The following is a 24928-nucleotide window of genomic DNA, read 5'->3' as shown; positions in this document are numbered from 1 at the left end:
GATAAATAAATTCAACAAACAGTGAAGCTAGTTGTTCATGTAATGCTGTTACTGTCATGAAAACTAATATTTACCGTATCAAAATACTAATGCCCGCACAATGAAAATTACTAATAAACGGTAGGCAACTATCTAGATGGGTAAATCATTCGCAACATACATCAATAGATTTAGTACACGATGCAGTAAACAAAAGAACTAATTGAAGATCGCATATTTGCATTGACAATTATTCACAGCATCAAGAATGATGGCAAGTTGGAAACAAAACTGGGGGACTCTTCGAGGGTTCACTCGCAAAATCATTCCAATTACTATACGAGCAATCTGTGTATACAGTGGAACAAGAGATGCACCTACAAAAGAATATGACATACACTCAAACCAAAACTCTTGGGAGTACAATACCGAACCAAGAAACAGCCTCCGGCAAATCTGCAGTTCTTCCCACATCTGAGTGAAGCATGTACATAATACTCACATTGACTGAACCCAGAAGGCCAGAGAACACATCAACAAGACACTTCTGATAGATCAGTTTTTCCCACCACTGATTGCAGCATGTACATAATCCTCGCATCGACTGAACCCAGAAAGCACGTCGCCCAAAACACCAAGAATATCAAATGCCTCCTGGAAGTTCGTCGCCGATGTCATGTCATCAAGCCACGATAATAGTTCCGAGGAGAAATCTGCCATTTCCTTCACATTTAATAATCTATCTTTCATGACGACCTCCCAGCCTTCTAACTTTCTGCTCTCGTCATCCTCTTCAACATTCTTAGAAGTACCTTGGGTTCTCAAGATGGTCATACTCGATAACTTTTTGACCTTGAAAAAGCGCTGCATCTGTTCTATCAAACCAGTGTAGACAAGCATCGGGTGGATAGTTGAGAATAACTCAACTGACCCCCCAGCCTCAGACGCAGATGCACTTGTACTTCCTGACTCTGGTTTCAAAGCCCCAGACAGATTGCGTGAAGAACGAGGCACAGGCCTACCGTGAGTCCGCTGGATATATGCATGGTATATACCTCGTTGTAAAAAGGAAGAGCGATGCTGCAACCACGACTCATAGGATTCTGAAAGAAGTGAGGTAACCATCATGAATTGGACAGTTTCCTCTGTACCAGCAGATGTCTGAGTTCCAGCAGTAGTGGAGGCTCTGGATTCTGATGTGGGAGAACTTAAATAAGTTGATATAGACTTAATCATGATATGCCGCTGAGAAGAATCATGATCAAGAAGGTGACGAGCCATTTGCATCATGAAAGGCAAAAATCGAGCATTACTCTCTTTTCCACCACCTCTGCAATCTGCACTAAATGAAGCACCAGTTGCAAATCGAGCAAGCATCTGCAAGTCACCAAAAAAGATTTGTATTTGCATCAACAGTCTATATTGTAAGAACCTTCACCTATCTCATTGTCCAAAAAAAACCACTAATCCCTCGACCCCATCCACAAAGAAAGGGAATGATAAAAAAAGAAAGGAAAAGAAAAGGGGGGTGGGGGGTGGGGTGGGGGGGGTTGGGGGGGGGGGGGCAGGAGCTGATAGATGTAAACATGGAAAGGAATAACGAAAAATGGCAGCTCACCAGAACAATGTCGTAGGTTAACAACCGGAGCCGACTTCCATCAGCACGCCCAAGAGCATTGAGGTAATCCCAGTATTGATCAACATAGCGTATATATTGGCCCATTGGTACTGATGGACCTCTCACTGGGAATAGATTATTGCATAGTGTCTCGTTGTTTCTTAGGGCCGCTCCATCCCATTCTTTTTTAGGATTCTTTAAGGCTGCATCTGCCCGTTTAGCCTCCTGATGGCACTGAAAATGTATTATGTTGAAATGGCTGACTGTTGTGTAAACACAGTCTCCACGAGCATTTCCAGAGCTTCCAATACCAAGGTTAACCCGTTTACTGTAAGTGTAAACGCCAAGCAAGTCTGTAGGGCGCAAGCGGTAGCCTTCACGACAAACCATGCAAGCCAATCCTTCCTCCTCCTCGTCCTCAACATCTTCCAAACCTTCCAAGACCGGTCGCGCAACAACAATACGTTCACCACCATCTGAGGACAGTTCTTGCCGCATACCAAGTCCCTGGTATAGAAAACGAAAAAAAGCTCCATAGTTATGATATTGGCAACTGAAACAACTTTAGAGAATCTATATCTCAATTAGATATTAGATGTTGATCCTGGACAAATCTCTAAGCTTCAGTAAACAGAACTCAAGAAACACATGAATGTAAAGAAGCATATCGTGCCACTAGACCAAAAGATATTTTTACAAGAGAACAATTAGATGCTTGACAGAAAACATATCAGAGTTAAAAGATCAAGTTGGGGAAAATACCACAGCTGCTACCAAGAAAGTGAAAAATTAGCAAATGACATGCTGTGCCACAGAACTATTCTCTGTTTTAGCATCTGCATATAACAATATGAACTGCCTATGCACGTTGAAGGAGTCCTAGGTTCAACTTCAATTGCTTCCTAAAAGATAGATACTGTTGCTAAGCTTCTCTACTATCTCTGCAGCATCTCAATTATCTTTCTCAGTTCTTACATAAAAAAAAACTGAACTTCTATCTTCCAGTTTAAACATATATTTAGTAACATGTTTCAGGTACTTAGATATATTCTAAGTATTACTCCTGTTATGTCTATTCCCCTCGGATCTCTAGTGCGGGGAAATGCTCTGATGCCAAAGAGGAGACTATTGATATGCAATTTTCCTGGAAGACGCTTTCAAACCAAAGAGGAGGCTATTGATATGCCATTTTGTTGGGAAGATTTGACCATAAAATATGCTTCAGATGAAAACGGGTAGTCTTTTATCATTACTAAGCAACAGATCAAAAGCATTAAGCCAAGACAAAGATGAAGACGCAAAGGACATTAACAAACAGCATAGTGGAGCGAAGTGCAAGTAGTATGACAAGGAACCTGCAGCAGTTCTGTTCTCTTCCTCAATGCTCGTCGCCTCATCTCATCCCGCGTTGCATGACGTAGTTGGTGAACTTTCTCGGCTAAGAACCCATCACCTTTTCCCTCCTTATCAGAAAGTGTGTCCAACAAGTTTTCAGCCCTGGCTCCAATCTCATTTTCACCCGAGACACCCTCCAAAGCATGAAGCAATGGCAAGATTCCTCCTTCATCTATGCACTTTTGAGTGGCCAAATGGCCCATGGACAAACCCCTCAGCATGGATAAAATAAGAGGAATAGATGGGAGCTTTAAACCCGATGCCCACTCCACAGTTGATTTGAAACCAGCCTGTCCAGTGAAAGCAAAACTTTCTTTTAGATGGCTGACTGCAGCCCCAGTAATCCCCTTTTCCAGTATAATATCCTTCAACCTCTCCCCACAGGAACTTGTCTTGAGCGATTCTGAAACTCTAACAAAATTCTCCAGGGTGTATTTTTGCTTTGAGGCTTGCTGCGCAATTGTTTCATCTTTCATATTGTCTTCGTAAAGTTTTTGCAGCCTATCAAATTCGCACCAATTCTGCAAACACGGCTCAAAATGCTGTACAAGAGCTTCCATTGCTGCAGGCTCCCCGTAAGTCAAGTAAGGCAATATTCTTGCAACCATCTCAGTGTTCCTCTGCTGCTTATTTGACTTTTTAAGTCCAGACGGATGGGATAATCTTTCAAGGAAAAGTAGTACAATTTTCTTGGCCTGTTCACCAGCACCTGCTTCATCACTGGAGACTACATTAACGCCTGGAGTAATGCTGATGTTATCACTCTCATTTGCTTCTAGCGTTAAGCTCTCTACAATCAAAAGAATACCCTCAGCTGGTTCCATAGCATCCACAAAGAAAGCACGCCTAGCTGTCTCAAGAAGTAAGCCTAAAGCACCCAGCTTTAGCAATGCTTTTCGGTTTTCTCTTATCTTGCAACAAAGCATGAGCAAATTAAGCACTGCAACCAACTGCTCTTGATTGGACTTGAAATCATCTTGCAAACGCTGCAAAACAAACCAGTAGAAAGACATGAACAAGGTCATAAACAGAATGTCATTATCATTCATCACCAGTATGTAATTTGTTTAAGCTACAGAAATGAATGTCTTTCTTGGGGAGTTTCTTCAACTCAACATCCCAAATACATCCCACTTCCAACAAGAGGAAATAAAACTGAAAGAAAAGGGAATATCAGACAACAAAAGAACAACTAGAAGGAAAATGAGCTACATGTATAAAAAGAATAACCTGCTAAAGTTTGGATCAATACTTTTACCTGAACCATCCCTAAAAGAATTTCCAGTCCACCACATTCCCGCACTGCACCAGCTATGGCAAACTCCACCTCTGGATCTTGGGTCTCCTCTCTATCCTCATCAATTTCTTTAATCATGGGCTCAGTAGCTTCACCATCTAATCCCTGAATAGAAGATAGGGGAACTGTTAAGTGTATCAAAGAAGCTATAAGAATGCCGATTAAGCATAGACGTAAATCAAAATTTCGAAGGACAAAAAGAAAAGAAAAAAGAACATAACAGAAAGCCATGGGAAGAACCATTTTTTCTTTTAAGGTGTCATCAAGTACATTCTACAATAAAATGGCAGCAAAAAGAGTAAGAGAACCTGTAGTCGGTAGGTCACTGTCATTGGGGGACAATCTCTGCCTGATACAGCAGCACTGGAAGAAAGTGAAGTTGCCGCGGCAACTACACTTGCAGACTGACTACTGGATTTCTTCCACACTTGCTCAAAGACTTGAGCAATACTCAAATCTAAAGAAATAATATTCCCAGCTACTAGCAATTCCATGCCATAATCATCTTCAATAAGACCTAAGAGATCAAGCTGTTGGCAGATTTTATTTTTGACATCACGCATCAATGGACCAATTTCAGCACTTGAATATGGATTCTTTGTCATCGATCCCCTGATAAATTCTTCCTGTGTATGAGCCTTGTTCAAGATCAAAAGATACACAGGCTCTGGTTTTGAAGGGCTAATCAGATTGCAGAGCTGCTCCAAGATGAACTGCTTGTAAAGACAAAATAGAACAGTGTAAATCCACTGATTAAAATACTATGCACCAAACAGATAGTGGAGGAAGACGTCGAAATGACTCCCTATATAACCAAAATATATAGGAACCCAGGCAGTTAGTATACTGCAAAAGAAAAAGTAAGGACTCCGCTCTGCCTTATAAAATGGGTCCTTCCCAATATCAACTAAAGAGCAAATATTACAGCATTATACTTTACACTAACAAAAGATGTGAACTGATTCTCATCTGGAGCTGGGAATATCTGATGCAGAACCTTGAGAAGAAAGAAATTCAAGAGATCATGGACAAACTGTTCCATTGGCATTGAAATTACCATCCTTAATTAAGTAGCTTGGCATGTACAATCTGATTCTCCAGCAAAAGAGGAAATAAGATCTCCTACTCACTTTTCTATTGTGTGCCCAAAATAAACCGAAGAAGAAACAGAAAAGCAATAGTTGGAAATCACTTCAAAGACCAGAACACTTTACTAATATTGCAACTTTTTTCTTTCGGGAAAAATTAAGAAATTCATTACGTACCAAAGAAGTTCGCCCTCTATTCTCATCTCCGTGAATTTGTAGACCAGAGATGCATGCCTGGATGAACTGACGTTTATTTTCATTACTTTCTAGCAAAAGACTATCAAGAAGATCTTTGAGAAGTCTATTACAGTCATTTATTAGTTTTGTCTTCTGCACAACCAACCCCCTAATCACAATGAGAGCCTCAAGAACCTCGGAAAGCAAATGCTCTCTCATGAATCTACAAGTGAACAGTCAAGAAAGATTGATCAGCAAATATGTCAACAGTGAATAATTCAATATATTAAGGATGTGAAGACTACTTGCCTGGATCTGATGTTTGGAACCTCCAAAAACTTGCCAAGGAGCTCGATAAGTTTATGAAGAATAAAGCCCTGAGATATGTCAACATGCAGGCTCCTCTCCAACTTTTCAACATTAACCAGTTCCTGAGTGATCAACTTGCATATTGTTGTCAAGCAACCACGCACCGTCAAGAAAAGACGAGCATCCTCTGTGTCTATCATTTTAAACAGCAGTTCAAAGTACTCAGCAGCATTTTCTCCAGCAGCAAGAGTTGCCGATAACAAAGACATGAGCAAGTTTAGCAAGCGAAACCGTCGTGATGAACTCTGGCCACAGAGTAAACTAATCAACATACACATCTCTGACCTAATAGACTGCGAACAAGCACTCAGTATGAGTTCTGTAACCCATGAGCCCAGTTCAAATGATGATATCTCATTTCGAGCTGTCTTTGAAACACGTCGCTTCCACTTGAGAAGATATTTCAGCGCCAGGTAGTCCTGCCTCTGAAGACGGGATCTTTGACCACTTTTCCCAGCCTGAGAAACCTTATACTGTCGCCTCACAAAGTCTAGATAGGAGGCTCCTTTTTCCCACTCTGAATAGCTTAACAGTTGTATATCTTGAGCCTTCTGAGAACCATTCCAACTTTTCTCTGACGACTCTGACATTGACTTACTTCCACTAACAAGGCTGTTAGACCCAGAAACATTTGAACTGTCATCTTTCACTTGCGTGACATGAGAAGATTTTCCAGCTCCTTGCTCTTTGTCAACACCATCAGGCTTTGGAGGAGTACAAGCCTGAGATATGATCCTCAGGCAAGGAAGAATCACATGTTCAGATATTGCAGGATGTTTTGCTCCCACCTTGATAGATGCAAATAACAACTGGAAAACGACCCTTAATCTTGATTCCCAGAATTCATCCGACAATGAACACACATCAGAAAGCAGGGACAACTCTTCACGTGTAGCCAACGCGATGTCCATGGAGCGGTGATGTTCAAGGCAATACATTACCTTCTTCTGTATTAGACTGTTCAACTCAGCTACCGCATTAGTGTCACCCTCAGAGAAGGCACAAAGAGCTCCTCTAGCTTGGACACGAGCAGTTTTGGGGCCCTGATGGATGTTATTTTCGAACAGCTCAGACAGAACACCAGCAGCAACAAGTTGCCTCTTGGATGCTGGATTTTTTGATAGCACCTGTAATATCTCCAAGCATTGGGTGACAAAAGTGGAAGCACAACCATAGCAACTGTTAGGTACCCTCGAAACAACAAATCTGGAGGCTGGACCGACATTATCTGATTGTTTCTGATGCAAGTAATTCATCAAAACTCGCCTCAGACCTTGGAGGGTCTGAACACTCTTACTGACAGAATCAAATGCTGCTTTGCATTTCTCACCATAAAGGACACCAAGAAGAGCAATTTTACGGTTTATCTTGCATGAAGGTCCAGGCAAAGAGACCATCATTTGTTGAACCGAATCCTTTTGCTGAGAATCCATCTCATTTTCACCAACACTAGACACAATCTTCAGCAAAGGTTTTTTGAATCCTAAAAGCTGCTGATATCTACGATGAGCATTTTCTGACTCTGCCTCTATTGCAGTCAATCCCCTCTTCATGTCTTCTTCATTTTCCATGCTATCAAAAGTGAAACTTGGCTTTGCCATAAAATTAAATTCAAAGCGACCATATTTGCTGTACCCACACTCATTGCATAAGAAGGAATCAAGATTTTCATAGTTGATGTTCCTGCACTGTCTGCATTGATAAGCATTCTCATGACAATTACTGCAAATACCGTGCTTATCAGTCACAGCCCGACTGCAACGGGGACACTGCAACGGCTCGAGGGACAAAGCTTGAAGATTTTCATAAAATGAATCCAATTCAATCATAAAATTACACGCTGTAATTGGGATGGCAAAATCAACTTTCAGCTCAGTTTGATTAAAAGCAAGATGGCAGCTTTTTGCACGCTTCCAAAGGGACCAATTGTTTTTCAACTCTGACAAGTCAGCCACAGGCCTGTTATTGTAATAAAGGTTTAGAACTTTCACTGACTTGGATTTACGAGCATCATGAACATTCATTGCCACACTCTGAATGGTGTAGCTACCAGTACATTTTACTATGATGCGGTTGTCGGTAAACTTCGTTTCTGACTTCAAACTTTCAAGCTTCATCCTACTATACGGTACCTCGGGGGAGCTGCAAGCTACACAAGGCTCACTCTCAAGGTAGTAACCGTCAAATTCCACCAATCCACTCAAAGTGTTGTATATTCGAGAATTTGGATGGTTCGCCAAAAGCTCGTTTTGTGAATGAAGTGTCTCAAATATGCAATTAATCACATCGGCAGTCAAGCATTTGTCAACAACTTCAGCACTCTGTAGCTTCGCACCATGATCAGGGACCTTCCCTAGCAAGAATGTAACAAGTTCTGTATATTCAATGATGTTCTGCCCATACATTGGTAAAGATTTTACCTTCTCCAAAAGTGCAGTTAACAATGTTTCTCTGAATGCCGGGTTCCCGTGATGCCAGACACCGAGGAGAACTGATTTGGATTCTGAGCGCACAGAGCTTGAATTCCATTCCAATAAAAAGCAGTCAATAAATTGTTTCAACACATCACCACCTTTTCCAATGAAAACATCAACCACTGCTTCCATATCCAACTGAGTTTTCTCAACACCAGATTCACTGTCTTCCCCCTTCTTCTTCTTTTTATATTCAGGAGCTTGTGACCCTAACTTACTCGCAGTTGTTCCAGCTTCCGCTACCTCAGCTTTCTGTGATGAGTGTGTGCTATCTTTCCCAGTATAGAAGGCCAGATTCAGAAGCTTCAATGCCTGAATAACACACTCTTCCCCAAAGTAAAATATTCCATTCAGAAGGAAAGGAAGAAGATCACCATGCCTTAAACAATACTTTTGCCAATTTCGAGGACGAGCTGCAGCCACTTCAGCCATGGTCGTTAGGCACCTTACTATCTTCACACTTCTTTCATATGAGATAGACCTTTGAAATCCACCAGATTTATTTATGTGCTTATAGAGCTTTTTAACTTCAGTTGAGAACTGCCAAGAGTCTCGAACACTGTAGTAGTGTGTCTTACTACCACAGAGATGCAGAAAAAGCCTCCTGGCGTACCTTCTAACATAACTGGTGTTAGGATTGTTGATATAGCTGCACAGGACATCTTGATATCCATCTAGCTTCAAATCCTTACCAGAAGTCATCTTGTGGATCTTCTCTTTCTCCCCAGCCTTGTCGTGCTTTTCTGGTCGTATCAAGCTGTAGAGCAGACGGAAAGTGTTCTCCAACAACAGCCTATGGTAGTCCACAAATATGTCCGCACGGTGTGATTTTGCATACGAGTCTGAAAAGAATGGAGAGAAGTTACCCGCAGGCACTTCCCTACGGATTGTCAACAAAGCACCACAACCAGAAGCGGTGTTCAACCCAGAAGATGCATCTGTGCTAATAGGTGGAGATTTAAAAACTTGAGTTAGCTCCTGTAGAATGTTCATCAGATAATTGACAAATGCTTGCTGCCTAAGATAGCTACAAGCACGAAGTAAATGGGAGATAAAGTCAATTTTCTCTTGACCATCTAAGGTAGGTGAAGCAGCAACACAAGTGGAAGGTGAGATATGCAAGGCAGCTTTGTCATGCGCTTCAGTCACACCACCAGATTTAGTTGCCGAACCATCAGTTCCTGGCTGGTGCCAGTTTCGCAGCATTAAGGTAAAGAACATAAGTACCAGGATTGTAACTTCTCCAAATGGGGTACGGCTTCTGGCTACGAAAGGTTTATTCAGATTTATCTCATCCAAAAACCACTTTATCAAATTCTCCAACCCTATGCTTTCAGGTTCTGAACTGTCAGCAAAGGGTCCACCAACCGCTGAAGACAATCTGTAGAAGAGCTGCATGACTGGAATAGCCCCAGTTCCTGAAGTGGTTTCCATCCATCCTTTCAGTTGCTCAAGTAGTTCAGAAAGAAGAAGAGAGTTAACAGCTCTTTTGGATGCAGAAATAGTAACAGGATCAAGTATCGACGGTGAAAACTCTTCCGATTCATTTGGTTCCAACTCGTGGATTGATGGCGCAGAATTTTGCACACCAACATCAGATGCAACTGTCAACAACCCTGGATCACTTAAATCATCAGTAGAGAAATGAATTTCACTTCCCTCACCACCAAATGTTTCCACTTCAATTGGAATAGCTGTCATAGGATGATCTCTAGAATGTGGTGGTGCGAGACGGTCTGCATCTAGCACTTCATAGCATGCCTCACACAAATCGAAATCTGGGCAAACAGTACAGTGCCATCTTCGCCTTAGGATAGGAACAGTAGAGCAACCATCGCAACAGTATTGAACAGATGATGTGATGGAGTCTTCTTCAACCATGACCTGAGTACTTCCACTAGCTCCAGCGGAAGCATCAACTCGCGTAGGAACACAGGAAGGGTTCTCCACGTCATCAGTACCTATCATTGTTTGCTTTGGGAACGGAACCTGAAGGAATCTTGAAGATATAGCCAAGCTGGAACCAAAGAATAGAAGATTTGGAGACATAAGCGAATGAAAATGGGAATATCACAGTTATGCTTTCACAGAAATTGGTTCAAGAGCTATTAACAACCTGCTGGAAGTTTGAACAGCCTCATTGGTAGAGAACAACAGTTTCTTAAACAATGAAACAGCAGGAGCAACAGAAGACCTGCCTCCGTCTTTTCCATGCAATGCTAAGCACTCGGCGTAACAGTAAATAAGTTCGACGGACGATACAACAATATTGTTCATAGTCTGTGTGTCAGGTTGCTCTATGTCTAAAATTCCCCAAAGGACGTGCATAAGTCCATCAACCACTTCAGAACCTACATTCAAAAGAATAAATAAGGAATTGCCCACGCAAGGAAGCCCCAAAATTTGTTTTGTGAAGGTAAAATTCGCTGAACTCTATTATAAAGAGTAGCTGTAAACAAAAGAACAAGAAAAAGTACAATTCATCTCGAGAAAAGAGGCAAGGTTTGAGCGACGATGCAGCGCAATCTTGGAAACCACGTGCATCTGTGCAGTAAATTCCTCAATTATCCACCCAGCAGCGGTCCCATCCACACCAAGTTTTGATGAGAGCATGGCAGTGGATTTCACGACACCAGCCAGGCGCATGGCATCCTTAACCTATTCAGATACAAATTTCCGGTCACAATAAAATATTTGGCATAAATAGAGAAAAAGCAAGATTAGTTCACTCATTTCACACATATAGCCTGGGCAGTTACTTGGTAATATATCTCCCTCTTTGGGAAGACGGATTGCAGGACACGATTGGCAGCTGCCTGCAACAAAGGCTCTCTGTCACTTTCAAATATAACTTCTAACAAGGGTTTGCACCTCAATTTGCTCAGCTCCCCCTTAGCTTCCTCAACTTTTGAGCATCCTTTCGGTTTGCACAAAGAGTAGATTCTTGACAAGAGCTTCAATCCAGCAGCCACAACCAGCTCCTGCAGTGGTGCAGACTGTGTTGCACGGCACTTCCTCCTAGATCCAGCAGGCCACGAATTACAACCAAGTACACGAGCCTCCATGTCCAGAACAGCATCCATCTTTTCTTTCCAACCAAATTCATCCTTAGCTCGGCCATAAATTTCTAAGGAGTCTATTCGGGGTAAAGCAGCTCCACTGAATGTTGGTCCAACAGATACTGTAAATTCTTCATCAGCAAGAAGTGATTCGGCGACTGTAAATGCAATATCATACCAAGAACGCATTCCCTCATCTAATTTTATCACTCTCTGAAATACAGTAATCTCAGAAGGAATGTGATTCGCAGATGTGTTACCCACATGCAATCGCAGACCGACCATGACAAGGTCGGGATTCGAATTGGAAACAGTTATCTGGAAAAATGGCACACATTATAAAGCTGAAATATACAGAGCTATGATCCAGATTCCTAAGTAAAGTGCTAGATACAAATCAAAGAAAACAACGACAACGACGACAAAAAGTGGAACATTGGGGAAAGTAAAAACCAAAAACACAGAGCTCACAGGAATATCAAACTGTACAAGTAAGAATACTACTGTATTAAAATGTTAGTATTTCTCTCCTTGAAGATAATAACCCCTCACGAAAAAAGGTAGAGATGGCTGAAAAGTGATTCCTAATTGTGTTATCCACATTGCCAAAAGAGCGAAAACTGATGAATTCATATTCCTGGAATGATCCTAGTCTACTTAGCCCCAAGTTTACCATATTCTCCAAAAGGAAAGGATGAATGCATATTCCTGGAATGATCCTAGTCTACTTAGCCCCAAGTTTATCATATTCTCCAAAAGGGAACGATAAGTTCTTAAAAGTTAAAACCAAAGTGCACTAACATCACCAATTCAACTCACTTCTGAGAATACCAGCTAACATATTCATATGTTTATTCAGCTCTCCCCATCAATTATTACTTACATTTTTATCCTAGTTGATAAAAATATGAGTTTGCACAATGCTTCTTGACAAACAGATCTGAAGCAATTACAAAGTGAAATTGAAACAATTGCAATGTCAGAACTGCAAAGATGCACAGAGCATCTGTTAAATGAAAAGCATGGAGAAGGGTAAGTTATACGTGCATGTTACGCTTCTTTTACACCAAAACATTATCAACTTTGTCCAATCACTTGAGTGCAAAGGAACATACCCTAGAAGCTAGAAAAAGGCTACCCTAAGCATTTGTAATAATTGGTTTCATTGCTATCCCTGGTATAGAAAATGGCAATATGGTTATGATTAGTGCTGAACTGGTTTAGCGTACAGTGGATAATGGTGATGCTACACCGTTGGGACTACGGAAGAAAGACGAGAAGACGCGAAGTATGGGATGTTGCCTGACTAGCTCTTATGTGGGTTACATGGAAAGAGGAAAGAAGAGCCTTTGACGGTGTGCAGAATGGCTTTGTAGATACAAGGAATAACCTCTTGCTTCTTGTTTCCTTTAGGTGCACCCATGAGTGGTTCCAGTCTGTACAGAAGATAGGTTGCACTCATAAAGAGCCATTTTATGTGTAGGCTCTCTACTTGGTATACTTTTTTGTACGGAAAGCTTTTCATATTAATGAAATTATTTTACCTTATCCCAAAGAAAATAGTAAATGCAATCACACAAACAATCATATTCAATTCAATGGATTCGTTTAATCTTAAAGTGGATCCATATAACTATGCATGTAAGCCTTACTTCTTGGTCTCGTCCACACTTCACCTGGCACTCTCTTTCCAGCAAATAACCTTAGCTAAAATTTTATCAAAACACTAGCACTTCAAGTCACTTAGAATTCAACAGGCAAAAGCAGGGATAACAACCTCATATAATCATGCTCTCATCTCTTCCCAAATCTCCTGGTCTGTGTAGTCAGACCACCAAACACAAAAGTTGGGACAGGCAAAATCACTTAACTCCGGCTTGACATTTTCATATGTGAAAGATTTTCCACTTAAAGAATGAATCTCAAACAGTCATGTCCAGAGAGAGGAAAATTTAATGAATTAGGAGACAAATATAACAGAAACAACAAGAAAGTAATACCTTGAATCCTCCGGGGTTAGGACTCTCTAAAAATCCATCTTCAGAAGCCAGGGTTTGTTTAGCTAACTCAGAGTCACCATTCCTTATAGCATCACTGCTCAGCTTCACATCTTGCGTTATACACACAGTTTTCTCAAAAAAATCAAGTGGAAATTCTGGTTTTGCACCTCCATAAGCCTTATTATTGAGTATCCCAGGGCCAAGCTTTTTAACCTTATCACTGATGGCACTAACACCAGAGTCTACACCAGCAGGAACATGTGAGTATATCTGAAGGCTTCCATCTTCATGTAAAACAAGACAGTGGATTTTGTCTTTTGACAAAGGCTTATAAGCGGCAACCCCTACAACAGGAGAAGCTGAACCCACTGAATGTCGCAAGTTCTGTACGAGTACTTGATGTTCACCAAACGAGACAGCACATGCGGCATTTGAATTCAAACTTGAGAAGGAAACAAACAAAGCACTGCCACCAAATAAATCTCTCCACCGGTGCAATCCTGCTGGCCGAAGTTTACTGTCTGTTTCATTCTCCAATATGGCAGAGACCTCAGTTAGAGAAGTAGCATCTGGATTTACTCGGCCAACCAAGGTGGTCCCATCTTGTAAGGACAGAAAGAGTAAACGATGCATTGATGAAAAATATAAGGAGGAACCTTTCGCGTGTCTCTCTTTACCCTCGATTTGCATGATTTCCTTCAATGGCTTGGCCCCAACATTCCCTTTTGTTGACAACTCCAACCTGTACAAGCTACCATGTTCTGAAAGGACAATCAGAAACATCCTACCCTGTGAAGCCACAATGAGTGCAGCATCCATAATCATGCCATCAGGCAAAGTGAAATAGTGCACAGGACTAATGTTGTCAAGGGATAAATCATATATTTTAACAAATTTGTTGGTGACCACCATTAGCTGAACTTGAGATCCAGGGACCCAGTCTACATGTTTGATATAAGCACCTTGTAGAGCGAGTTCAATGGCTAAACGATCACTCACCTCACCTCGATGATTTACTGTGAGAACCTGGCAATCTTCATAGCCAGCCACCGCAAGGTAATTTTCCACAAGTGGATTGAAAATGAGATTTACAATTTCAAAACGGACAACATTCTTAGAAAGAGGCTTCACATTGGTCTTGTCTGCAGTCACAGGAGCAACAGTAGCTTGTCCAATAAGTTGTCCAACATCAAATATGGCTACCTTGTCACCCTCTCCAACAGCAAGCCGACCTCGTGTGCTAACACTGAGCAAAGATTTAACAAGAGAACCACTAGCCAAGTGGGATTTAAGTTCTTTGGCATTTGAATAATCAGCCTTTATCTTCAAATCTAACGATCCACTTTTATATGCCTTCTTCAATTGCAAAAGATCAACACTGTTACAAAGTACTTTCTCATTACCCAGGAAAATTTTCCTCTCTCTCGGAAGGCTAGAATCTCTCCGGCTTGTAATAGAAGGCAACAGTGAAGAGCAAAGTCTCACAACACAACTTTCAAGATCAAGTTCGTCTAATAAGATCGGCATCCCATCTTGAAGGTCCTTTGGAATAGACATCTTGATAGAGTTATCTGCTTCCACCAAAACATCCTCATCAATATCTGAATCACTGTCAGGAAGTTGATCTCCATTTTCCGTGAAAGGCAGAAAAGACTGGAAGTTACTAGCACCACGACTGGCTGTGTTGTTACTTCCAGCAAATTTTCGAGGTTTCAGACATTGACAATTGCTACCACGAACACCTCCCGCACCACAGTCACAGAAGAAGCGACTGGACCTAGAATAAACCACACGATGACCTCTGTGACAAACTTTTGCACAAACAGAGCAACAGCCTTTGGACACGGTCAGATCACATGTATAGCAGAAGTACCAGTGTTGCTCCATAAAATTGCTACCACTAGATGTAAATGTACAAACTTTAGAGGCGAGGGCCCTTTCACTGTTATTATCTTCCTCTTCATCCTTGTCCAGGCTACCGTTCTCGCCATCAGATGTTCCATCATCCTCGTCTTCATCAACAGAAGTTGCATCACACTCAATTGCGGACGCACCTTGACTGGAAGAAAGGACCACAGCATCAGCATTCTTCCTGGAACATATAGATCTAGTAGGTGCAGACCCCACCGCAGAACTACTGCTAGAGATAGACTTTATGAAAGATCGTTCAGTGGCACTTTTGGCAGAGCAGCAATCACTCAAGACACTTGCAAAGAAACCAAAGAGATACTTCAGCCCTTGAAGCAGATTCTCATCATCAGCCAGCTTCTCAGTCAGCAACATCGTCTGCCGCATAAGTTGCTTGATTAAATTTTCACCTCCAGAAAGCTGAACAAGAAAATTGAAATAACATTTGGCAACAGTGAACTCAAATAGCAGAAAAGCCTTATCAAGTGAAATCAGCATAGATTTCACCAAATGCTTATGTAGTTCCTGTGAAAGGATTCCAGAGGACGGAGACAACAGGCATGTGATAAAATTCATAGTTGATTCTCTTAGAGAAACTGAAGCTCCTGTTGCACATGCAACTCCACTAGATTCTTCAGTCACAGATCCTAAAAGCCTGGTTTCAAGCCACTTTGACAGGTAGACCATGTCGATGTGAAGGAACTTCTTCTGCAACTTCTCTTTGACATGAGCATACATATCTCCAGATAAAAGATCAACAAAAAAGTTGAGAACCTTTATAGAGACCTGCTCAGAGTTGCATCTGTCTAAAGCATCAACAAGAACCAACAAATCACCGCGTTGTGAACCATAAAGATCCTTTATCTGTTTGGAGCCATCCTCAAGAGAGAGAAAGTATTTCAAAACCCCAGTACCAGAAGGCTCTCTTTTTAAGCTATCAACAATATCAATTACCTTGACAACCAGAACTTCATAAATGCCACTAGTATCTCCACCATCTCTCTCATTGACACACCTTAAAAACTCCTCCATGTGCTTTAATACGAATAAGCTACTGTAGTCAACTCCTCCAGAGCCTTCGGTCAACCGTTGATAAATAGCATTACATTTTCCATGAAGGTCTTCAAATATACTGTCACACTTGATCCTACAGACCAATTCAAGAATCTGAGAGATGGCCTGTGTCTCCAAGCAAAGAACTCCTCCAGCATCAATGACCTTCATTAGCCCATCTATACAATTTACTACTCCTGCAACATTAAGGATAGACGAAAGCAGAGTTCCACTTGGAGGTTGAAGAAGACAAGGGAAGCCATGCAGCAAAGATTCCCATAAGATTTTAGAATGACTTCCTAAAGATAACTTGTCAAGAGCAGTATCCAGCCTTGACAAAGTTCCATAGAGAGGCTTATACTGGCATGGATCAGAACCCATCTTCTCAAGGAGTTCGTCCTGCTTGCATTTGTCAAAACCAGCATGCACAAATGACATTGCAGGTGAAAGTCGGTTGGGTGAAAACTGATCACCGTCGATCGTCATAATTAAAGCTTTCTGATAAACTTGTAGGTATCTCTTCAACAAAGATGACAATACTCTAATCAACCGCTCAACTTGATTAGTACCAACTAAAGTAGAAATAACACCTTCAGTGAATGCATAAAATTTGCCATCTCTTGATGTCTGCTCTGGTAACATAGGAACAGCAGAAGCTAGTGCCTTATCCATGCAGTGTCCAGTAGTACCAGCAGTAAGCAATGAAAGTGACAGAGATAACCAAGATCCAGCCCTTAGAAAATCCCATCCGAGTTCTCCCACATCCTCTGATACGTGTAAATCATGCAACCGATGAATCAAATCCATCAACATAACAGAAAGATGACTGTAGTTAATTTTCCCCATATCACCAGAAAATAATTGGCTAAAGTAAACAAAATGCTCAGCATTTGAGAGTTCAGGAACTTCAGCACTAGTTAGCCAACGATGCAGATGTTCTGATGTGGATTTCACGACTGGTAGATCCCAACAAAGCACAAAAATGTATCTTTCAAGTATCAGGTCCTCCACTTTTTCAGGTTTTTTACCTTCCCAAAACCTCAGAATCCTGGAAAAAGAGGCACATATGTCATTCCAGGACAAGCCTAGGCATTCTATTGTTGGATCATCTCTACATGAAGATGGAGGAAGAGGTGTGATATCAATCAGATGGCTTAGCAAGGCATTGCAGGTAGGTGTTTCTTTAATGAAGCCACCCATCACACCTTCAAACAAAATTGAGACCCAAGATGAGGCACGACTGCCACTGACACGAGGTCTCAATCTTGAGGAGGAGGCTTCCCTCAGCTTGGTCCTGAACTCCAAAAGCAGGGATGATGGACAAACAAGAGGATAAAATAGCATGTGACGAAGCATTACTATCAAACGTGAAACTAATAGAGCCCAACATGACAATTGCGTACTATCAAAACCAGCAGATGGGACAGCAACGGCTTTAAGAGCAGAGAATACCACATTAGCCTGAACAGCCTTTTCATCTTCTGAAGACAGGTGAAAAGCCATTAGCAGTATCTCAACATGAAACAAAGATGGAAGGATCCCCAAAAGCTCGTCCAAGTTAGGACACTTTGAACATATAGTCTTTGCCTTCTCACAGACAAAATCAGCAAATATATTGTACATTTTGGTCCTCAAGCTGCTGCCAGCAGAATCTACCAGACAGACAACAGCATGCGCAAGTAAACCAAGAGTTAGATCATTGTAAAGAAAAGCACCATTTTCAATAACAAGGATTTTCTCGACAAGTGATTCTTCAACTCGATCAGACAAGACATGACGCGATAGGAGGTTATGGAACAGATCAAGGCAAATTTCACTGAGATGCCGATGACCAAGTTTCATTTGTTCATTTAGAGCTATCCCAGCATCATGACCTGTTGCTTCAGCATCACATCCTTCGGAGCTAAGTACAGAAAGCAAAATATCAATGTGGTAGCTTGTGAATTTTCTGCACCCATCTTCATATACAGGACTACACCATTCAGGTGATAAAATGCAATCATTCAAAAAGCTGAGCAATTCGGTAGCAGCCTGAATGGGCGTGCTGCTTGTATTTGAACTATGTGCAACAGCAGGTTGATCATACCCATCCACAGATCCTGCTGAGCGACCGCCCTCAGAGAAAAGGTCCCCAAAGAGGGCTTCATCTTCATGGCAAGCTGTGTTTTCAGACTCAGAAGTAACGGATGTTTTGGTGACACTGGAACATGACCTCTCCAATTTAGGCTTCAATTTGACACCCTCAGAGTGAAGGAACAAGAGCAGTTGCATCACATTATCCACCCATTGGACTGATGGTGAGAATATTATTCTCAAAAGTTCCTCCACTGAGTACTTCTTCAGCAGGTTGACCTTAGCTGAGTGAACCTGACATAAAGGAGGCTCCAAGAGTTGGCTGGTACTCACACCTTCAACATCGAGGCCCTTGTACTCGAATAGCTGATATGTTCTATTCCTGACGTCTAATATTAGCTTGAGAACATAAACAACCACACGGGGGCAGTAGGCCAAAGGAGGCCTTGGGTTAACAGCACTACTGTACTTCCACACGTCAGGATCCAAATGATCCAATATTAAAGCTGCAATGCATGCTTGGATGTTTTGAAACACGTTGGTGTTGCAGAAAATTGTCTGTACAATTTGAATAAACTCTTCCAGCAACAGCATTACTTGACTATCTAAGCCACTCTCAACTGCAGGATATCCACTTACGAAATCAAACGGCAGCTTGAACAGGGTGGGCAATACCTCAGTGAATGAAGCAACAGCCCGGAATAACTTGGCATCAAAGTGAGTGTATGAGCTATTTTTAGTAAGATTACCCAGTAACTTGAATACTTTCACACAAAATGAAAATCTCTTCCTCAAATTAGGAATGGCAGATTTCTCATCAGATGGAGCGGGAAGTCTTAAAAGGTCCTTGCAAATAGTAACAAGACGATGAACACACTCCAAATGTACAACTGCCCAATGCTGGGACACATTGATCAATTTATTACAATCATAAGGAACAGACTGCCCAAGAGTGGTTGTATTCACATTGTCAGGGTGCATCCATTCAGAAGCTAACGTCATTAGAAGACTATCAGCTGCTTTCTCTTCCTTTGAACATCTCCCCCCTGCAGAAGCAAACCGAAAAAAGAAAGGTAAAAACACACATTATAGACCATGTAATTCAACATACAAGGCGGCTTTAAATGGATCCAAGAATACCTTGAAGCATGCATCTCGTACCGTCCTGCCATTTACTACAGTTATCTTCAATTAGAGATATTGGCAACATATCCATGCTAGCATTAGACGAACATGGCTGCAACAGATCTAGCTCTTTATCCGTTTCATCAACTAGTGCTATTTCCAGTAGCTGCAGGATATAGCTCTAAATATAGAGAGAACGCGAACATTAAATATAGCACAAAATATGGTGCATAAACAACAGCCTAACAAACTTAAAGAACAGATTCCACTACAGTAAATCCAATACCTGAAGCATTGAATCATCACTGTTGCAAATCCATTTTTCCAGATAGCATAACGCAAACTCTACAGAAAGCTGAATAGCCGCCACAATTACAGGTTCAACTCGCTCGACTGTAATAATATTAAATTAAGTCACACGCATAAAATTTCTCGCAATTATATCCATGAATACATAAATTATAGTGCTAAGAGTACCTGATAAAGATCGAGTGGAGTTGACGAGTGCAAGTGCGAGGGAAGTGACTGCTTGAATCTGCGACTGATCCCAGAATTGAAGCCCTAGCTTGTTGCCATCGCCAGCGACGGGTTCTACGGCTTGCCGGAGAATTGAACAGAGTTTCCGGAACCCTAGATTGAGTGATGAATCAGCGCGAAGTCTTTGTGAGAGATCATCGCCAGATGAGAAAACATCGACGAGCTTGGCGATCTCAGCCATCACTCTGATTATTATCACAGAGAAATCAATCAGTGCATTACAGTATGATTGATCGGAGAGCAGAGAGCTCTCGCGATTAGAGAAGAAATATAGGGTTTGAAATGGAAATGAGATTGAAATATGCACTTACAGTGTAAGATTTTATTGAATTGGGAGGGTTTAGAAGTTGTGTTGATGATTTCTTGGGGAAAATGAAGAAAGTTCCTACGTTTTAAATTACTGCCTTATTTCCTCCTGGTAAAGTCATGAAAAAAGGAAAATTACTTGTAAAGGCGGTTTAAGGCAAGAAATGGAGAGATGTCATTGGGCACTAGTCGACTTTTGGCATTAGAAAAATGCGACTTTAGTGTAGCCTCCAAGTCATTCTTTGGAATTTCTTTGTCACCTCTTAGGAAAGTGTGCTGCTCCTGTGATTTGTTGTCTAATAATTCAGCATTAAAATTGATTTTCTTTGTTTAAACCGACTTAATCAAAGTTATCTCAAACTTAAGCCTTAAGGTGCAAAATAAAGACAAACGTCATGCATCTAGAGGAAAAATAAGAAGGCTACACCTCTTACATCAGTGTGTGATATTTTTAGTCCCGAAAATTTTGGAAATACAATAGTTTATCAAGTTGGTACTTCTAGACTCATTTAAATTCCAAAGTGTACCATATTAATTTATCATACCATTGTATTAATTCAAAAACCTTGCAGGGGATGCGTATAGCATTTTAAGATCTCAATACGAGAAAGAAATCAAACATATAACCCACTATAGTGGCTTGTAAATTTGCTTTGCTGCGGAAAGCTCAAGTGAAAACCTATTAGAACTGTGGGCCTCACTCGTCTACTACTCGACCTTAAGTAACTACAGTTAGGAGGACTAATAGCTACCATTCCATTTTTTTCAGCTCAAGAAATGAGCAACTCTTAACGCATTCAAACTTGAAAGTGCACTATGAATATCTATCCTTCCATTGTTTTAGTTCAAGAAATGAGCTTTTAATACAAATAGCCTCTCTTAATTCTAAAAATATACACATGTATTTGAGCTTGAGTGACCTAAATCACGAGTCATATATACTAGTGTGTTATGTTTACACACTGACAAAGGTATCTCCTCTTATTTTAGTACTAGCGGGGAGCTAACTTGAGTGTTTAACGTAATGCCCTATTTTTGTGCGCGATTTGGAGAGAAAAAAATGTACACTTGAATGAAGTTTATTTGATTGCTAATGGAGTTTTACCCATCCTAAATGGGTCTGCCTGATTATGCTTTAGTTAAATTGATGGCGCCATTAGGCTCATTTTGGCTCAGTCGAAGAAAGAGTTTGATTCACATTTCCAATGTAACTATTTTAAATTGAATTTCATCAGAGCATATTAACTTAATTTTTTCATAATCTTTGCCTAACAACTAGAGGAGGGTTGAAACACGAATTGTATAAGAAATTAGTAGAAAGACTACTAACAATGTGTTCTCAGCAAAATCGTTTTATAATATAATGCCAAAAATAAACCGCTGAAACTGCTACATTCTTTTTGGCTAATTGTTTTGTATGAAGGGTAGGCTATAAGATTATAAAATAAAAATAAAAATTCAGGAATAGTAAACTTTCTTATTTGCCCACCAAGCTACACTAGTTGTAAGTGCAAAGCCTTCAGCACTTGTTCATCTAAGTATTACTAACTCAATTCAGCTCGCACGAGTTGTCAAATGGACTTCGGGATTAACTCAACCCCAAAAGGTAGTTCAAGAGGTGAGGATTGTCCAAGTCCATATAAGGAGACCACCTATAGTACCCTTCATTGTTGATGTGGGACTCAACACCCCCTCTCACGTCCAGGACCGGACATCTGGAGCGTGGACAACTATGGAGGTGTTTAATGGACCTTGGGCCTAACTCAACCCTAAAAACTAGCTTTTAGAGTTGAGTTAGGCCCAAAGTTCATCTAACATGGTATCAACAGTCAGGCTCATTCCAGCTCATCCCAATGATTGTTAATGATGTTGGGTCCCCATTTATGTCATTCGCGCTCCAGGTTACAGGCCTGGGCGTGAGAGGTATTGAGTTATCCCATATATGGTCTTGGGCAATACTGACCTCATAACCTGGCTTTTGGGTCGAGTAATCTAGATTCAGGCTTCTGGTTCCTGAAGTATATATGTACCAGCAATAGCCATTATTTGCTGCATGTTCAGTTACCAATAAGTTTAAGCTTTTATTGAAGTAGTATTACATATCATACAATCACCTTGGTTTCCTATCTAATATGTCTAACAAAACATAACAGGAAGAAACTGTAGCACAATAAAATTACAAAGGTAAAGAGAAAGCAAGTGGAAAAAAAGGTAGTAAACAAAATGGAGTAGGTTTATTTGAGAAATTACACACAGAGCGTAATGAAAAAGTAGTAGCTAGCTATATTGCAGGTGTTTGTGTAATTGTATTTTGGACTAAGGAGAGGGGTTCTTCTTCTGTGGAGAAGAAGAAGTGGCAGCTGGAGGAACTCCGGGGAAGCCAGGTGTGGGTTGGAATGGAAAAGGAGGGAAGAGTGAGCGAGGCGGTGGTGGAGACGGCGTTAAACCAGGTATCACTGGTGGGAAGAGTGGAGGGATCACAGGTGGGAAGAGTGAAGGGGGCGGTGGTGGTGGAGATGGAGTTAAACCAGGTATGAGTGGTGGGATAAGTGGAGGAAATAGTGAAGGCGGAGGGCTTGGAGGTGAAGGGATAATTGGAGGAATTATTGAAGGTGGAGGAGAAGGGAATAAGGGAGGAAATATTGAAGGAGGAGGGGAAGGGATAATTGGAGGAATAATAGAAGGTGGAGGTAAAAATGGGTTAGGAGGAAGAATTGAAGGTGGTGGAAGAAGTGGATTTGGAGGCAAAGGAAGTCCTCCACCTATTGGATTGAAAAATCTTGGCTGAGCTGCAGCTTCAGATTGAGAGTAGTGTTTGTTAGCATCTTTAGAAACTGGTGGTATTGGAAGTCCTAATCCTGGAAGATCTGGCAAAGGAGGGAGCAACGGCAAAGGCGGTAGCCTGGGAAGAGGTGGAAGTAAAGTACTTGGCGCTGGTGGATCTTGAATTGGTGGGTAAAACGTAGGATCATTAGGATTTGAAATTGCAGACTTTTGAGGATCTGTTAGTTTCTTTTTGGAACTTTGAATGCTTGGCTTTTGGCTACAAAGATCTGGTTGGTTGAGAGGTTTGAATGTGAAGAAACCAGCAGAGAAGATGTGAGTCCCTTGTTTTCTCGACTTGAGATGAAGAGAGGATGAAGTTGCTGTCGACGCCACAGCGCAATACGGCTCGCTGCTCTTAATCAGCTTCACAGAACATCCCTTGATTTTCTTGACATGTTTGCTTACAGAGATAGGAAGGTCTACACTGAATTTTCCATGCTCATTGGTTTTCACTTCCTTGTAAAAACGTGATCTTGTGGCTGAGTCTGCACATTCTACTGCAACAGTGGCTCCTAAAAGCAGAGATTTAAATGCACATTAATGAACTGAAAAAATTAGGAAGGGAGCCTTGGCGTAACTCTGGTAAAGTTGCTGCCATGGATGAGGAGGTCACGGGTTCGAGCCGTGGAAACAGCCTCTTGCAAAAATGCAGGGTAAGGCTGCGTACGATAGATCCTAATGGTCCGACCTTTCCCCGGACCCCGCGCATAGCGGGATCTTAGTGCACCGAGCTGCCCTTTTAATAAACTGAAAAATTAAAGCTCGGGTGAGACCCGAGAAAAATTAATTTAGTTAGAAATTTTGACAAGAATGATGAACCTGAAATGAAATGACTAGCTCCCGAGAATTGCTGCTGGAAGCAAGTATCACAGAAAACAGTTCCCTCAACTACTGCAGTTGGGTGATGTTTATGCCTAGTAGTCCTTGCTTGTGAAGTCGAAAAGTTATGGAATGTGAGACCAAGAAAGAGAAGTGCAATCCAAACCCAAGACATTCTGCTTTTCATCATGTTTTGGATTATATAAAGTTTTCAGTTTTCAAGATCAGAAAAAACCATATGGATTTTCAGTTTGTAAAATAGAGAATTCAAGTCATTTGCTTGGCTTTGTAGTTAGAAAGGTTGATAGTGTATTGTGGGAAGTTGAGACAGGAAAATGAGGAGTCTTTGACATTAATTTATAAGGGGAGTGGCTAAGCCCTCTTTATTTCATTCATACTGAGACCAGTGAACTGCAAACTAGCAACAGTAATTTCACTCGTTTCCTTACTATGACCAAACAGAGACAAGAAAACGAGAAAGTTTTTGGGACAGATAAGCAGAAAAAAAGTATTAATTGAAAAGGTTGCTGACTTTCCTGTGTTTATTTTCTCTTTGGAAAATAAGGGAGTTTGTTTTTTAGTTGGTAAGAAATGAAAAATACAACAAAGAGACAGTTGGGGTCCCAGTTGGTTCACGAGACCTCTGTAGCAGCCACAATATCTGGACACCTTGTGAACAAAAAGAGTTGTCCATTTTCTTTGCCAAGTAGTAGTTATAGAATAGGAACAAGAGGGAGGGACATGCATTTGTATGATATTGTGCTTTCGCTTATCCACACACACTTTTAGGTTGGTCATGACCACGAGAATGATGCCTATTTTGAT

General features: G+C 41.2%; 2 protein-coding genes across 4 annotated transcripts; both read right to left on the bottom strand.

The window, feature by feature from the left end:
• On the bottom strand, positions 187-20612 carry LOC109206359 (auxin transport protein BIG). 3 transcript variants are annotated; one of them, XM_019369198.1, is made up of 15 exons: positions 20464-20612; positions 20093-20337; positions 19902-20008; positions 19631-19796; positions 13457-19536; positions 11157-11774; positions 10875-11055; positions 10514-10748; positions 5864-10414; positions 5555-5777; positions 4598-5005; positions 4251-4394; positions 2953-3978; positions 1598-2104; positions 187-1356 (listed from the first exon to the last, which is right to left on the bottom strand). In XM_019369198.1, exons 2-15 carry the CDS (start codon positions 20331-20333, stop codon positions 535-537), a joined length of 15309 nt encoding a protein of 5102 aa, XP_019224743.1. In that variant the 5' UTR covers positions 20334-20337; positions 20464-20612; the 3' UTR covers positions 187-534. The 3 variants fall into 3 exon arrangements, with proteins under 3 accessions (XP_019224743.1, XP_019224735.1, XP_019224748.1); XM_019369190.1 differs by having other exon boundaries at positions 20093-20612; XM_019369203.1 differs by having other exon boundaries at positions 4598-5002; positions 20093-20612.
• Positions 22520-24571, bottom strand: LOC109206348 (vegetative cell wall protein gp1). The gene is made up of 2 exons (XM_019369180.1): positions 24104-24571; positions 22520-23796 (listed from the first exon to the last, which is right to left on the bottom strand). The coding sequence occupies exons 1-2, from the start codon at positions 24291-24293 to the stop codon at positions 22775-22777; spliced, it is 1212 nt and encodes a 403-aa protein (XP_019224725.1). The 5' UTR covers positions 24294-24571; the 3' UTR covers positions 22520-22774.

This window comes from Nicotiana attenuata, chromosome 2, assembly GCF_001879085.1.
Source record: "Nicotiana attenuata strain UT chromosome 2, NIATTr2, whole genome shotgun sequence".
Taxonomy (NCBI): Eukaryota; Viridiplantae; Streptophyta; class Magnoliopsida; order Solanales; family Solanaceae; genus Nicotiana; species Nicotiana attenuata.
This window is presented reverse-complemented; position numbering and strand designations above follow the sequence as displayed.

What these genes read in the sequence shown, in the direction of transcription:
- LOC109206348 (XM_019369180.1), bottom strand. Translation starts at nt 24,293, where the DNA reads ATGATGAAAAGCAGAATGTCTTGGGTTTGGATTGCACTTCTCTTTCTT. An exon ending in AGCTAGTCATTTCATTTCAG is followed by an intron (nt 23,797 to 24,103) that starts GTTCATCATTCT and finishes CTCTGCTTTTAG; the next exon opens with GAGCCACTGTTGCAGTAGAA.
- LOC109206359 (XM_019369190.1), bottom strand. Translation starts at nt 20,333, where the DNA reads ATGGCTGAGATCGCCAAGCTCGTCGATGTTTTCTCATCTGGCGATGAT. An exon ending in CAGTGACCTACCGACTACAG is followed by an intron (nt 4,395 to 4,597) that starts GTTCTCTTACTC and finishes TCTTCTATTCAG; the next exon opens with GGATTAGATGGTGAAGCTAC. An exon ending in TAACCTACGACATTGTTCTG is followed by an intron (nt 1,357 to 1,597) that starts GTGAGCTGCCAT and finishes GGTGACTTGCAG; the next exon opens with ATGCTTGCTCGATTTGCAAC.